Source organism: Pagrus major, chromosome 4 (assembly GCF_040436345.1).
Source record: "Pagrus major chromosome 4, Pma_NU_1.0".
Lineage (NCBI taxonomy): Eukaryota > Metazoa > Chordata > Actinopteri > Spariformes > Sparidae > Pagrus > Pagrus major.
The window spans coordinates 11,929,366-11,944,614 of record NC_133218.1 but is presented as its reverse complement, the minus strand read 5'-3'; the positions used below and the strand labels follow the sequence as shown (position 1 = coordinate 11,944,614).

At 40.3% G+C, this 15,249-nt stretch overlaps 1 protein-coding gene across 1 annotated transcript in view; it reads right to left on the bottom strand.

The window, feature by feature from the left end:
* LOC140995186 (neural-cadherin) overlaps positions 1–15,249 on the bottom strand; it is a 327,710-nt gene that overhangs the window by 150,635 nt on the left and 161,826 nt on the right. Inside the window, exons 14-16 of the mRNA XM_073465143.1 lie at positions 10,872–10,999; positions 10,522–10,708; positions 959–1,102 (exon numbers count right to left, since the gene is read on the bottom strand). Of these exons, the coding sequence (XP_073321244.1) occupies positions 959–1,102; positions 10,522–10,708; positions 10,872–10,999 (459 nt within the window). The remainder of the gene's footprint in view (positions 1–958; positions 1,103–10,521; positions 10,709–10,871; positions 11,000–15,249) is intronic.

Genomic DNA, 15,249 nt, shown 5'->3' with positions numbered 1-15,249 from the left:
AGAGACGCCATTCACCCTTTACAAGATTATGTACCATCATTTTGATTTTGAAGCTGTTATTTTAAGGTACAAAAGTAACATAATGTTGCTTTAAACAAGTGCATTAATGTGGTTTTGATGGCTAAATAAAGAGCCATTAGCCCTTAGTTGTCTGTGCTCTGTGGAAAAGTGGGGAAAAAAATTGTTGACGCTCACTCAGCTGCATCTTGATGTCTGTTGCAGTCACCCCTCTGTTACACAAGCCCTAGAAACTTAAAATGAGAAGTCTCATTTGATTTTGTTGTTGATCTGGAAATACCAGACCTTTTCCGATCACAGTCCTGTGCCATTTCTAGATGCCTTCTGATAGTGAACGCCACAGTGCTGTAATATACTCTGTGAGAGACACTTTTTATTTCTCAGAGTACTAATGGTCTTGTCTTTTCTGTTGTTAGCTGACATTTGCCTCTGGCAATGACAGCTGAATGTCTCGTCATGTTCCACCAGAGACCTAAATCTTTGTATTTCATAATCTTGACAAGCTCTCAGATTCTAATGAGGCCTCTTAATTAGTGCTTAATTAAAGGTAAGTATTCTGCAAAGGTCAACAAATTAGGCCTAAGTATGTAACCAGTATAGGGTGTTTAACAATTCTAAATGGAAAAATACCTCACTTCTACAGTGGCTGATTTAAATTCACATACTGCTGTATTTTTCATAACTTCAAGACATGTTTTGTAGTGCAAATCTTTTTTTCTCAAAAAAAAAAAGTAAAAGGGGGTCAGACAAAAGCAGTGAAGTGAAAAGTGAGGGAAAAGAGAAACACTTCAACAATGTGCTCAAGTAAATGTGCCCAATTATGGATTTGCAGTACCAGCCCCTCCATCACTCCTACACTTTCCTGTTCTATATCTATATCACCCCATTCCTAGAAACACATACACATGTATTCATATTTTCCTTTATCCATGCCACCCACCTTCATCCCCATCATTGGCACTGACAGTGAGAATGGCGAAGCCTACATCGGCATCCTCGTCCACATCAACTTCATAGGATGCCTGTGCAAATGCTGGCTTGTTATCGTTCACGTCACTGATAAAAACGCGAACATATGCTGTGTCTGAAAATGGAGAGAGAGAGAGAGAGAGAGAGAGAGAGAGAGAGAGAGAGAGAGAGGAGGAGAGAAAGGCGATTATAAACATGAGGGTTGTTCTTATTCTGTCAACGTGAACATGAACATCTGTCTATCTCTCTTTGGATAGCAACAATTAAGTCACTTTTTGCCAGCACACAGACACACAAACACACACACACACACACACACACACAGGAAAATACACTTTTCTTCATGTACACACAGAAATAAAAATAACAACCTTTTTTTTTCTTCTTCTTCTGTCTACTACTTTTTTCATCACATCTGTCATCTGTCTCCACAATTTCTGTCTATTTTACCATTAAATCCAGCTGTTTCTTTTTTCCTTCAGCATCCAACTGCAGGCTGAAGCCGGGTACAAAGCACCCTGGGGGCATCAGTGTAAGGCTTGGTACTTTAGCAACCCAACATATTACGCTTCCTTTGATATCAGTATCAAAATGAGCATAATTTGCAATACACGATTCAAGACGGGATTAATTATTTAAGCCTGGGTGGAATTGATGGTATACAGTTCATGGCACAGATAGCAAACTAATGCAGCCCTTGGAGCTACAACAAAACAAGTCACAGATGACAGGGCTTTGCTTGTGTTCAGAGAAAGAGAGAGAGGTAGGTAGGGATGGATGGAGAGAAAAAGACAACGCAGATAAGCAGATGTAGCAGATGTAGCAGCAAGCCCCTCTCCCTACCTCTTACCTGCTAATGTTGCCCGCTCATCCATGTTTTCATGTGTAAACATGAAATCACACACCCAACCCCGCCCCTCACACACTAGTTTTAAAGTAGTCGGAGAGCTTGTCTATTGCGAACTGTGAAAACAGTGTTTATCAAGGTTATTTTTGTGACCACTTGACAACATGTCTCTTGTCTGTGACATCTCTCAGTGCTTGGCATGAGGATAAAGTATGCATGCATGTATGTGTACACGTGCAAAGTTAAATACATCTTGTACTTAAGTCTTGTTTTTCTTTTGATTATTATAAAGAAACACAAGATCAGTATGTGCCAGTGTTCAGTGTTATTAAACTAACTAATACTGTCATTTGTGAATCCACTGATTAGAAACTAATTAGAGTAGTTACAGGAAACATTCAGGAAGACCTTTTTCACTCCTGAAGAGAACACGTGGTTAACAAAACAGGTTAAGGAAGAAAATGAGACACAAAGGAAACAAATTCCTGAAAAAAATAAGCAAATCTTCTAATGTCAGAAGAGGCATTTGAACTGATGGATGGTATATCAAAAGGGGGTCAAAAAAAATGTTGTAGGAGGGAAAAAAATATTTCAGATATTTCACGGACTGTAAGGAAATTAAAGTGAATGCTTCAAGCTAATATTTGATACAAATGAGCTCAGTAGATTCCAAGGGTCGATAATTTGGCTCTAAAACACCTGATGGAAAGTCCGATTTAACACATTCAGAGATTAAGTTAGAATTCACCTCAGATTTGCCACTTATAATTATCAGAGTGATACATTTGAAAGAGGGTTCTTAAAAGTGTATTTCTCACATGAACTTCAGTGGTGAGCTATATATGAAGGCTCACGTGACCAAAGAGATCAAATGCAGGAGAGCACTCAATCGATACTTTCTCTAGTAATAACTGTGCTGCTCAGTGCTGCTTTATACAACTGTGGGTGTTCAAATATTCTAAATGCAGTCTCTTGGTGAATACCACAGCAAAAAGTATTTCTTGCTTTGAGATCAGAGCTTAAAGAGCAGAATTTGATCATGTGTAACAAAAATAAGCTAAATACGAGGAAGAAAGTCAGCCATTGATTTAGTGTGTGTCAGGGGATAAATCTGATTTATATCAATTCTTCATTATTACCTCTGCTGAGGAGGTTATGTCTTTGGCTCAGTTTATTGGTTTGTCAGCAGAATTACGGAAAAACCACAGGCCAGATTTTGATGAAACTTGGTGGAATGGTGCAGCATGCATGTGCCATGTAAAAAAACACTATATTTTGGAGCAGATCTGAATCATGAAGCTATTGCATTAATCATTTTTTACTTCCATTTACTTTGTTAAATGATAAGTACATGGGTTATTAATATGGACTGTTATTATTATTTTTACTTTTAACCAAATGTGATAAATGGAGGAAAGGGGAAAGGTCGCGAGAGGAGATGACGCGCAGGTGGAAACAGTCGGAGTTTGGAGGACGTGGCCAGCTAGATGTTTGGTGATCTCCAAAGAAGGAATCCAACAGGAATCAAAGGGATTAAAAGACACTGGCTTACTGCTTGCCCACAATCCTGTTGCCAAACGGGCTGGGGTGAGGTTTGCGTGGGTTTTCTTGTTTGTCCTTTAAGACTTACGGCAACTCGCCACGTTTCCACCTGTCAAAGGTAGTTTTATTTTGGTAGTTTTCTTTTGGGACTTATTCTTTCATGGACAATTTACGTTGGGATTTGAACTGAGGGGGCTTTTGGGGGTAATGTGAAGTTTTTTGCCAAATGTTTGTTGTTTGTATTGGAGTGTGCCTCCCTCCTTTGGTTGGTTGGTGTGTGTTCAGGTCGGACACATTTTAATTTGTTTTCTATTAATATATGGTGATAAACTCAACCATCTGTGTGTTTTCGTTACTATATAATTCATGCCAAGATTATCATAGGTATAAGGGAGAGATTTGCTGTTTATTTTAGTGGTTTCATCATATTGTCGGTCAGCCAGCAGTGTCCATTCGCGTCTGCCCGTTCACTTAAAATTTGCGTTTGTCCTTTTCCTTTGACTCGATAACTGCGGGAAATTGTTACAAGTTGTTATGGGGCACTCGAGGAGAGTGGTTTCATCTAAAAACAGTTGCAACATCACCGCAATTGTAACTCAAACGTAGATGTGGCTATGGAAATGGAAATGCGCTCATGTTAAGCAGATAATTATAATCTTAGTCTCATCCTAATGTGAATTGTCTGCCACTCCACCAGATATATTAGAAAAATAAATATTTCAACTTTTCTGAGTTTTGGAAATATTTCCCAACATTTATAGTGGTTGCGCTTGCAGATTTGAATATAATAGAAGAGTGGACTATTGGCATTGGTGAAGGTCCAGGCTCTCCGAGTGCCCTTCTAGTTTTAAAATTGATTCTTTTGAATCTTTGGATGAGGGAATGTAATCTCCATGTTATCCTGGACTCAGGGGACATTTTGGTATTTTGCCTTCTTGTTAATAGAACCAACAACATGCTATCCTAGTATGTTGCCGTGCTTGTGTATGCCTGATATCATTTCTGTATTTGTTTCGGTGCAGAGATCAGAAACGTCCTTCAGCCCGACTCAAGATGGAGTTTTGAGGTCAGTGGCACAACAACATGTGGTGAGATATGTTTCATTGGTTATCATTGGGTAAAATTCACTCACACAACACTTTCCCTGTGGAAATCATTAAATCAGAGATTGACCACAGTTGCAATAACATGCAGTTGTGAGTGTGAACATCCTTGTTAAGTATGTTTTAACTTGCCTGTCACCAATCCTTCTTCATACCAACTCATTCAATATTCATAACACAGAAAAAAATAAATTAACTAAAATAACTCCCACAGCATCAGTGCAGTCTCTCAGTCTCTGCTCTGCTGAATATTTAACTTCTGTTTACGTTGCCACAAATGTGATAGTGAGACAAACCTAGAGAGAGGATCCATTAATTATCTATGATCATATTTATTAAAAATATATCTTGGTCTGTCTTGCTGTTTCTTCAACACCTCTCTCCATCCACCCATCTGTCTCAACATCTGTTCATTTCTTCGTGTCTCTCTATTCTACCATCCGAGCATGTATGCATTTCATCTGGCAGCAAATGAGAGAGAAATAGGTAGACGGAGGAAGAGAGGGAGCAAGAGAGACAGACTGACAGAGAAAGATGGCCTTTGGTCCTGCAGCAGGGAGAGATGAGCAGATGTGGGTAAGAGACTGAGAGAGGAAAACAGACATTATTGCTGTCTTCAGTGAAGACTTGGAGCCTTAAATGAAGTCTACAGAGCAGCTGTCTGCAGCTCTCTCCCCTTTGTGCTTGTTCTCTTTTTCAGTAAGTAGAACAGCAACCACCATCATTATGTCAACTGGATAACAACTCTAATATCAACAATCTGTTTGCATTTTCATGTAAAAACTAGTGCTGTCATTTTAACGCGTTAATTCGATTAATTAATTACGCCGCATTTTAATGCGTTAAAAAAATTAACGCAATTAATTATGACGTATTAACGGTGGCGAGCCAATGCTTGCGCATTTGAATTTTGGCCAATTAAAGGACCCGTAATCTTCTCGGCCGTGCTACATCACCTGCGCTGGCAAATTAACAAGGCAGCAGTGGTCAAACACAACAGACATGGACAAGACTCAGGAGGATGAGACAGTCGGGCCACTGAACGGCAAGTTTTTGTACAAAAATAATAGAGACGGGACAATAAATAAAAACGTAGTAATTTGTAGTTTTTGCAAAAAGGAGTTCTCCTACCACCGGAGCAACTCCAGCCTGACATACCATCTAAACGCAAAACATGTTCAGGCAAGTTCCTCTGTTGCGAGTGTGGCTACCGGGAGCTCGCTCCGCCAAACCAAGCTAGCTGAATTTGGCAAGCGAATGAGCAAATCCACAACAGAGAAATTGACAAATACTATCGCAAAGTGGGTTGCTGCTGATTGCAGGCCAATTTCTATCGTTGAAGATAAGGGTCTACAGGAGGCGTTCCAGGTAGCGGCGTCAGACCCAACTTTTCAGCTACCTTCGAGAGCTACGGTGATGAAAAAAGTTAATCACATCTACGATGATGAAAGAAGAGATAAAGAAGAGTTGTTAGCAGTGTCCTGCCATGTCGCCCTAACTGGCGATCACTGGACTTCAGTGAGCAATCACAATTACTTAGGAGTCACAGCACACCTAATAGATAGTGAGTGGAAACTGAAGTCTTTTGCTTTAACTGTGCGCAAAACGGTGACCCGCCATTATGCCGATGCGTGCGCTGAGCAGTTCGATGCTGTGACCAAGGAATGGCAAATCGAAAAAAAAGTGACAACCATCGGGACCGATAGTGCTAGAAATATGGTCGCAGCAGCACGCCAGCTGCCCTTCGAGCACGTCCCGTGTGCTGCACATATACTCCAAAGAACGATCACAGTCTCTCTTGAGGAGAGCAGCTTTGACACCGCCCTGGCAAAGTGTCGAAAAATAGTCGGGCACTTCAAACACAGCCCCGCCAGTACGGAAGAACTGCACCAGCAGCAGACTGCCCTCGGACAAGCCAGAGAGCCCCTGGCTCAAGACGTTTCCACAAGGTGAGACTGTTGATTACCTATTGTGTGTGTGTGTGTGTGTGTGTGTGTGTGTGTTTGGTTCAGTGCAACTACTGTATGTACAACATACTGCTCAAAACTTAGAGCCGCCTGCACAACTAATGCTATTTTTTTGTTTTACTTTATTGAAAGATGGAATTCAACGCTCTCAATGATCTCACGGTACTTGCGGAACCAGGAGGCTGTGAATGCCACTTTGGCCCAACAGAGGCATAACCTGGCCACACTGACCAACCTAGAGTGTGAAAAACTCCAGAAGCTGGAGGTTGTTCTCGAACCCTGCAAGTATGTCCCTCTCTCAAGCACACTCACTCACTCATACACACACACTTCCCCTCTCTCTCCCCCTTTCATGCACTAACCTCCATCACTCTATCACACCTTTCTACTTGTCCAATAAAGTGAGTTCATCATTGCCATATTTTTGTTCCACTGCAGATACGTGACTGAGCTACTTGGAGGTGACAGCTATGTGTCATGCTCTGTGGTGCTCCCCGCAATCTGCCATCTCAACCGTGTCATGGAGCCCACTGATGAGGATCCGGGCTACATGATAAAGTTCAAAACCGCCTTTTTGAAGGACCTGGATGCACGCAAAGCCAATATCAATATCAGATGGCTGAAGGTGGCTACAGCCCTTGACCCACGATTCAAGGACTTGAAGAGCCTACACAAGAATGAAAGGGATGAGGTATGTGTGTGACTGAGAAGACCAGTGTTCTGCAAGTGCTTTGTTTAGAAAGTCCTATGCAGCAAATTAATTTTTCCTCTTTTAAGGTGTGGACCTGGATTGAGGAGATGCTGCGACAGTCAGAAGCAGGACTTGCTCCTCCTCAACCCACAGAGGACGAGCCAGCAGCAAAGAAGAGCTTCCTCCTGCTGTGTTCTTCAGACTCCGACTCTGACAAGGAGGAGCTGGGGCCTCTAGCCCGCTACAAAGCTGAGCCGTGCATTAGAATGCATGAGTGTCCACTGGAGTGGTGGGCAGCTCACACAGGAGCCTATGGACAACTGTCCTCTCTTGCTCGCAAGTACCTGGCTACTCCTGCAACGTCAGTGCCATGCGAGAGACTCTTTTCACTCGCAGGTAACATCATACAAAAGAAGAGGGCAGCCTTACATTCAGACAATGTAAACAAGCTTGTCTGTCTGAGCAACTGGCTGAAGAAGACATAATGTTGTCTGTTCTTAGATCCTGTGGGTGTTTGATTTCAGAGATTTTATTTATTTAACTGTATTGTTGTTTGTTTTACATTTCTGAAGACAGCTTTATTTTATTTAACTATATTGCTGTATTTGTTTTACTTTTTTTAATAATGCACCTGGCCTCATGAGGCACAGTTCACCAATAATAAATTGGATTTAAAATCTTCTCTTCTTACTGTATTCAATTGATTAGTCATACAGTACAATTTTTTAATATCCTAGAATTCAAATTCTTTATCAGGAGACCTTTAGCAGATATGACATTAAAATGCGATTAATTCGATTAATTAATTACAAAATCCTGTAATTAATTCGATTAATTTTTTTAATCGACTGACAGCACTAGTAAAAACTAAATAAAAAACACATTGGCATGAAAAAATCAGTCTTTACATGCATTTTGACTTTTATCATATTTTTAATGTGCATGTTGGATTGGTAGCAACTGTTTCAATCAATTTCAATTGAAGCCGCTGCACTATTACTTGATACATCATATGACTGAAAAGTATGCTAGTATCAGCCCTTCCAATTAGTGGGTTCAGTTGCTGTAGTCAATGCAAACAAGTCCATAAAACCTCCATGCAATTTTAATTTACAAACATTTGCAGAAGAATGGGTTGTACTAAAGAGCTCAGTGACTTTCAATGTGGTACAGTCAAAGAATATTATGTTTTCAACAAGTCTGTTCATCAAATTTCTTCCCTGCAAGATTTGATATAAGTAGATGCAAACATTAGCATTAGAATGGTTTGAAGAGAGCTTCATGGCATGGATTCCCAGGGCCAAGCAGCGGCACAGAAGCATAAGAATACCATTCACAGTGCTTGGTTGGACAGGTGTAAACCAGTCTGCAACTAACTGTTTTGCATAATCATGCAGTGTTTCCCCTAGGATGAAGTAGCAGCAGAGGTGTCACACGCATCCATTTTTTCTTTTGTTTTTTGTTTTTGTATGTTTGCAAAGTGCGCCATCCAGGAGGATTCTATGTGTCTGCTGGCAGCGGAGAACCTAAAGTACATATGAGGTGTGATGAGCCAGTCTTTTAAACTCAAGAGCAACTTGAAGAGGACACCAAATGTAGTGGTGTCACTCAAACACTCCAACACCCAGCCAGATAAGAAAAACTACATTCATACTGCAAAAACTGGTAGTTGTGTTTACAGTGACATACTGGGGAGGCAAATCATTTTTACAGGTTGGGGGATCGTTTATCTTTTATGAATCCTGTCTAAATAATTGTTAATATCTCTGAGGGAATCTGTCGATCATCGTTGATTGACAGTGGTCGTGGCATGGTGCCCCTCGTGCAGAGTAAGGCCCGGAGCCAGGATGAAGAAAACAGTCGGATCATGTAGAATACATACTGTCTTCATATCAACATTGATCAACCAAATGTTGTTTGTTTCAGATTTTAGTGTTCACTCACATTTCCCAACAAATGACTGCATTTGCTGTAACATTACTTTGCGATGCTCGCGTGAGGAGTCATTATTCTGCGGGAATGATCCTGACTCCATGCTCAGCATTGCTTGCTTCAAGTGTTGACATTTACCTAATGTTGTGCTGACATAATCAGGGACGTGTTAAGTTCATCGTTTATTTGCTGAATGCTTTACTCGTGTGTGAATTGGTCTGGATATGAAGCGCCAGTAGCGAGACATGTTTTTTACTTTTTACTCTAAAGTTATGAGACGGAGTCCACTCCTCTCTGTTCCTTTGTTTTATTCGCTATTAATCGCAGGTGTGTTAGTTGACCGAGATATGAAGCGTCCATAGTGCAAAATGATATAACGTCAGAGATAAACCGCTGCCCTCTACACTCTCCTCTCTCCCCCTCCTCCTCCTCAGCAGTGGCAGTCAGACTTTAACAGCAGCGGCGTGGAGCAACGGCACGGGGCAACTGTGCGGCACACCACTGCTATTTGTATGTGGGGAAACACTGTCATGTCAAGAGAACACTATGTCTGAATGTGTCTGTTGGGTGGTAAATAACAGTCTGTAGCCATTTTCCCAACAAAAAACTACTATGACAACAACAATTACCACAGCACCCACATTGTGTCTGCAGTAATTAAAACATTTAATACAGGTTTAAAGTAGAAAAGCACGGTAAAATATTTAATATAAGTCATAAAGTCAGATATGTAGCAAAACCTGTCCTATTTAGAGAGGGACGGGGGTTCTGTTCCATTAGATACTTTTCTTTTTAAAAGAAAACTAGTTACATGTGTAATGTCCAATGGGAGCTATTCCATATTTTCATCCTTATGTTCATAACAATATGTTGCTTTGTGGGGTCAATACCGTGCTTCCAACTTTGTAGAAATGGTTTGATGAAGGCCTTTTCCTGTTCCAAGAGTGAACATGAGAATGACAATAACACCATTCACAAAAACAGGTCCAGTGGTTTTCCAAAGTTTGGTGTGAAATAGTTCTGACCTCAACCACATCCAACAACTGTGGGATAAGGCAGAATGTCTCTGAAGCTCCTGTGGCTGAAAGGGAGCAAACCCTTGTAGATAGTGGAGCTGCAAGATATTGGAGGCACTAAGTCACCAAGGATGCATACCCGCCAGTACAGGTAAAAACCTGTTGCTGGTATTTGAAATATTAAATGTCTTCTCTGTTTTAAAGTCACAACTTACAGGTTCACCTCTATGTGCTGCAGCGTATCTTTATCACTGACTGAGCTAGAGTACAGTAACAGTTCATCCAAGCTACTTCATGACAGCTTTTCCAATTGCTGTTCTTAACACTCAGGCACAACATGTAACAAAACAAGACAAACTGCAAAAACGCCCTAGCAATCAGAACATCAACATAAACTCAGTCGTAGGCTGTTCAGTGTAGTGTCAGTCTCACTTACCAGAGTTGGGCTGCCCATGTTTGCCGGGCCGTGCTGACTCCCAGCCATCCACTGACTGAACCTCCAACAGATAGGAGCTTTTGGTCTCGCGGTCAAACACAGTCTGTGTATAGATGGATCCAAGCTCTGGATCAATACGGAAATACTGGTGGTCACCACTGCGATCCTCTAGCAAGGAGTAGGAGATCTGGGCAGTGGGAGATTGGAGCAGACACAATTATTCAGAGGGTCAGGTGATAAAACACAGTTAAAAAGGAACTGAGTTGTTAACATCCCTCTGCACTGACCATCCTGAGAGCAATATTAACAGTTTAACCAATGTGTGTGTGTATATGTGAGTCTGTTTTCACCTTGCCATTGAGACCCAAGTCAAGGTCATTGGCTGACACCTGGAAAACCAAAGTTCCTGAATCTGCCCCTTCAGTTACGGAGGCCTCGTAGATGGAGGAAGTGAAAAATGGGACGTTGTCATTCACATCTACAGAAGGAAAAGGGAAGGAAGAGAGAGTGTGTTTAGGATACGCCAAAATTGTATTTTTGCTATGATATGTCTGGTGGATTTGGTGGAAAGATTTTAGATAATTGATGGCTTCTCTACAAAGCCCAAATTGCCTGCAGCACTAGGTGGTAACATCAATCTACCCATTCTCCATACCTGCTTATTAGCAACAAGTGTTTTTTGGTAGTACAGTTATTGATTAGACAGATAAGTATGTTGTTTTGTTTTATACGTTTTATACCATGTGGGAACTTTTTCTGCAAACAGATTCATATGAAGCTCATTTCAGCATAATCGTGGATACAACTGCACTCTTCTCAGTCTGGCAACAAAGTTTAGCCACATTTTCCAGCCCATGTACATAATTTAACTGCTAGTCAGTTAACTTCTGTTGCTGACAATTAGTACCTTTTGGAATAAAACACTTATTTGTCCATGAATGCCTGTCTCACCAGACTTAAATGTCAGCAAACATGGAAACATGTTTAAATTAATGTTAATAGACACTTAGCTCAGATACTAGTTTCTTAGAATTTTGTTAAAACTATTGTAACCCTTGTATTGCCATTCATAACCATCCTCAGCCAATAATTCTATTTCTCTTTTTTTCCTAATTAGGACAAAATGACATCTTTAGGTATTCACGCTTATCAAAATCATTGTTAACTACATGAATCCTTTCAACCACCCATCCATCAGCCTCATCTAATCTAAATGTTCTGCCACCAACAATGCTAAAAAAGAAGATGTTTAAGGAGTTACTGTCTATTGTCTTCTGATGTTTGGCAATACGTCTGTTTGTTCTGGTTTGGTCCCTGACTATTTCCTGCTTTCTGCAACTAATGAATGCGGAATGCTGCTAAAATTAGATTAACATTGCCTGGGCAAAAAAAAAAGACCAAAATCTAGATTGTTTCACCTCTTTTTTCACGTCTAAATGGTTGTGCATAAGCATGGTTTCTGGGAAACTCCAAATGCACAGAGCATATATCTCCAGTCCAGCACCGCATTGACTTTCACTGCATTTTAGAATTCAATTTAAGATCCTGTTAATTACATTTAAAGCCCTTGATGGTTTGAAATCCTCGTTCATTTATGATCTCTAAACCCCATATTCTGTAACCCAACTCTTCAAATGTGATCAAACTTTGCAGGTTGTCTCAAAACAAACAGAGATTATGCTACCATTTTAGTTCCAATGCAATGAAACAGACTTCTTCTCCAGTGGCGGTCCTAGCTTGCATGACACCCTGGGCGAACCTCACCTTCAGCCTTTGTCATTTTGGTTTGCACTAACTGGGCGATTTTCATACTCATATCAACAATACACTGCCCACACTGTCTATAATTACACTGTTTAAATTTGTACATATTATGATTATACAATTCTATTTCTTACCTTTTAATTATATTGTTTATTTTATACTATTATTATTGTTTATTGTTATATTGAACTGTCCTTTGGCTGCTGTGACGCACAAATTTCTCCGTTTGCGGGACTAATAAAGGAATTCTGATTCTGATTCTGATTCTGAATCCCCTGCTTCACCGCTCCCCCACACCAGTAGGGAGAGCTGAGGTCCAGAGGTAAACCTATTTTTTTTTTTTTTATGCTGCCCCTCCACAAATGCCGCCCTGGGCGGCTGCCCATATGAGAAAGCACCCCCGCCCTGTTCTTCTCAGTATTAAGTCAGCTGATCCAGTGCTGCTTAGATCAAGGCTATTTTTTTATTCAAATTTGAAACTTAATTATATAATGTCTTCTATTGAAATTGTAAAATTCTTGTGCATCTGTGTGTGTGTGTGTGTGTGTGTGTGTGTGGACTAGCAAGTTCAACATAAATAAAGGTTAGGGATGCGAATTAAGCAATTTCTTTTATTGATAGTTTCATACTTACGTTACAATTTCTCATACCAGTAATTTGGATTTTATTTTGGATATATTTGATAAGCAAGTATTTGTAATTTGTAACTTTTGCATAAACACAATGAAGAATTATCCAGCAAAGCGCTACATTTCCAATTAAATTTGTGTACGCTCGTATTCTTTCCTGGTATTCCTTTGCAAAGTCATACTTCTGTTTACCTCACATCACTCATACAAAAGATAAAATATTGGCCTTTGTGATTTTTTTTTTAATACCTGTCTCACAGTCTTATTAACTGCTAAGCAGTGTTTTGTCACCTGATAAGCCTTTAAACTCTTTGATCTGTAGCTCAAACTGATCATCCTGGATCAAATTGATTCACTGGTACCTGAGGCAACAAACCCCCACCCACACAGCCCTTTTCATTGTTTCATACAGGGCTGTTTAACTACATCATCTAAGTGCTGATACTGTAGAATTTACGTTTTAGATCAACACATGTATTTCTTCTGAAGCCTTCTAAAAGGCTTTTTAAAGAAAACAACTGGCAATAAATATCAAGTCTCATTATTGTTGATTTATCATTGGCTGTCAGAGAAGCTTCAGTCCTCCTTCTGATATTGCCATGTAGCATCCTGGACCTTCATCAAGAAGCAAGACAGTAGCTAGTGGAATAAAGGTGTGAATCTATATCCCATTTGTATAATTTTAAGATCTGGCTATGAGAGAGGATACGATAATAGTGCACCCTAGTTTTCAACATTTAATTTAGCAGTGTGTTTTTAAGCAATACAGTCTTGGGAGAAGAACAATCGGAAGTGGTCATTATTAGTAGCACTGTGACTCCCTCACCAGCCTACTGACTTGTCTTGGTCAACACATTTACTGTAACTCTGAAAATTGACATTGCAAATTTTTGCAACTTTTGCTGTTGTAGCTATATTTCCAAGACCATGTTGGTGTCAAGATGTGGCTCAAAACATGCATTACACCAATCAATGCTGGACACAAAATTTGTAATATCAATTACCTTGACAATTACCTTGAACCATGACAAGGTTGGAGAAGTTACATGCTATAGAAAGACAAAGCAGGTAGCACCAGGACCCAGTGACACAGAACATGAACTCTTAACTTTGTCTGAATAGCAGAAGCCAAATTTTACCATAGTTGATTTAAGGCCAATGACATTACAGAAATGACTTGAATATAGCAACACATTAAATCTAATGCCGCCTCATGTGCCATTTTTTCCTTCCCTTTCTTCGGAGCAAATGTCTTAATCTATGAATTAAAAATGGGGCCTTAAATCCATTACAGACCTCCCTCCCTCCTTCAGCTGCACTGCCTCTGGAGGAGTCAAGGAGCTTTCTTATTAAGACAGATAAGAGGGAGGAAGGGTATGTGAAAAGAAGAGAAGGTGAAGTTAGGAAAGGGACAGGAGGCAAGAGAAGGGAGAGGGTCTGTGTGAATTAATTATTTCTCACTGGATTAAGACCAATTCGATGGAATGGGGTATGCGTACGTGTGTGTATGTGCGTGGCTGCATGTTGGAAGGGGATTAAATGCAGGAGAGTCTGGGGAATTATTTTGAGGAGCAAGGTCAGGGGCCAGCAAACACCACCGCATTTAGCAATGATGATGGCAACTTAAGCCTGGTTAACACAGACTGAACATCAACTGAAATAGAGTGACACTAGACTAAAATCATGATATTCAGAAGCACCGTAATATAATAAGAGGCATGGCAGATAATCATAGAGAGATGAAAGCCTATATTCTCAGCAAAGGATGACAGACAACACAGAATTAAACTCAGACTCCCTTTCAGAAAAGTAGTAAGGTTAAGCATGTAAGTTGCATTCTTGCACTCATCACACTGATAACAGCTGGTGAGCTCTGCAAATGATTTGGATTTGTGTAGCTTTGGAATCCAAGATTCTAATGACTTCAAATGGAAAATCAGAACGAGAGCACTAAGATACGACTGACCTTTCTGCTCGTCCCAAATGCTTTTGATTCTTTCTCTCTCAACAGCCTCACTTTTAGAACAACTGCTGTGTTGTACAAACAGTTTAGAGAGAGCCAATACAGTGACACTGTTTAATATTGAGGATCAGAATAAAAAACAATGAGCACAGTTTAATGTTTACTGTTGTGAATCCAAACACATTAGGGAATGAGGTTGAAAATGCATGTGTCAGTACAGCCCAGCCTCATGCCAAAGTGTTTAATACACCTGCCGATTCACTAAATCAGTGCTTCTCAACCTGGGTGATACCGCCACCCAGGAGATGTTATGTTAATGTCAGGGGGGGCTGGAAACAATACTTTTGAAAGGGAGCCAGGTGAGTTGAAACT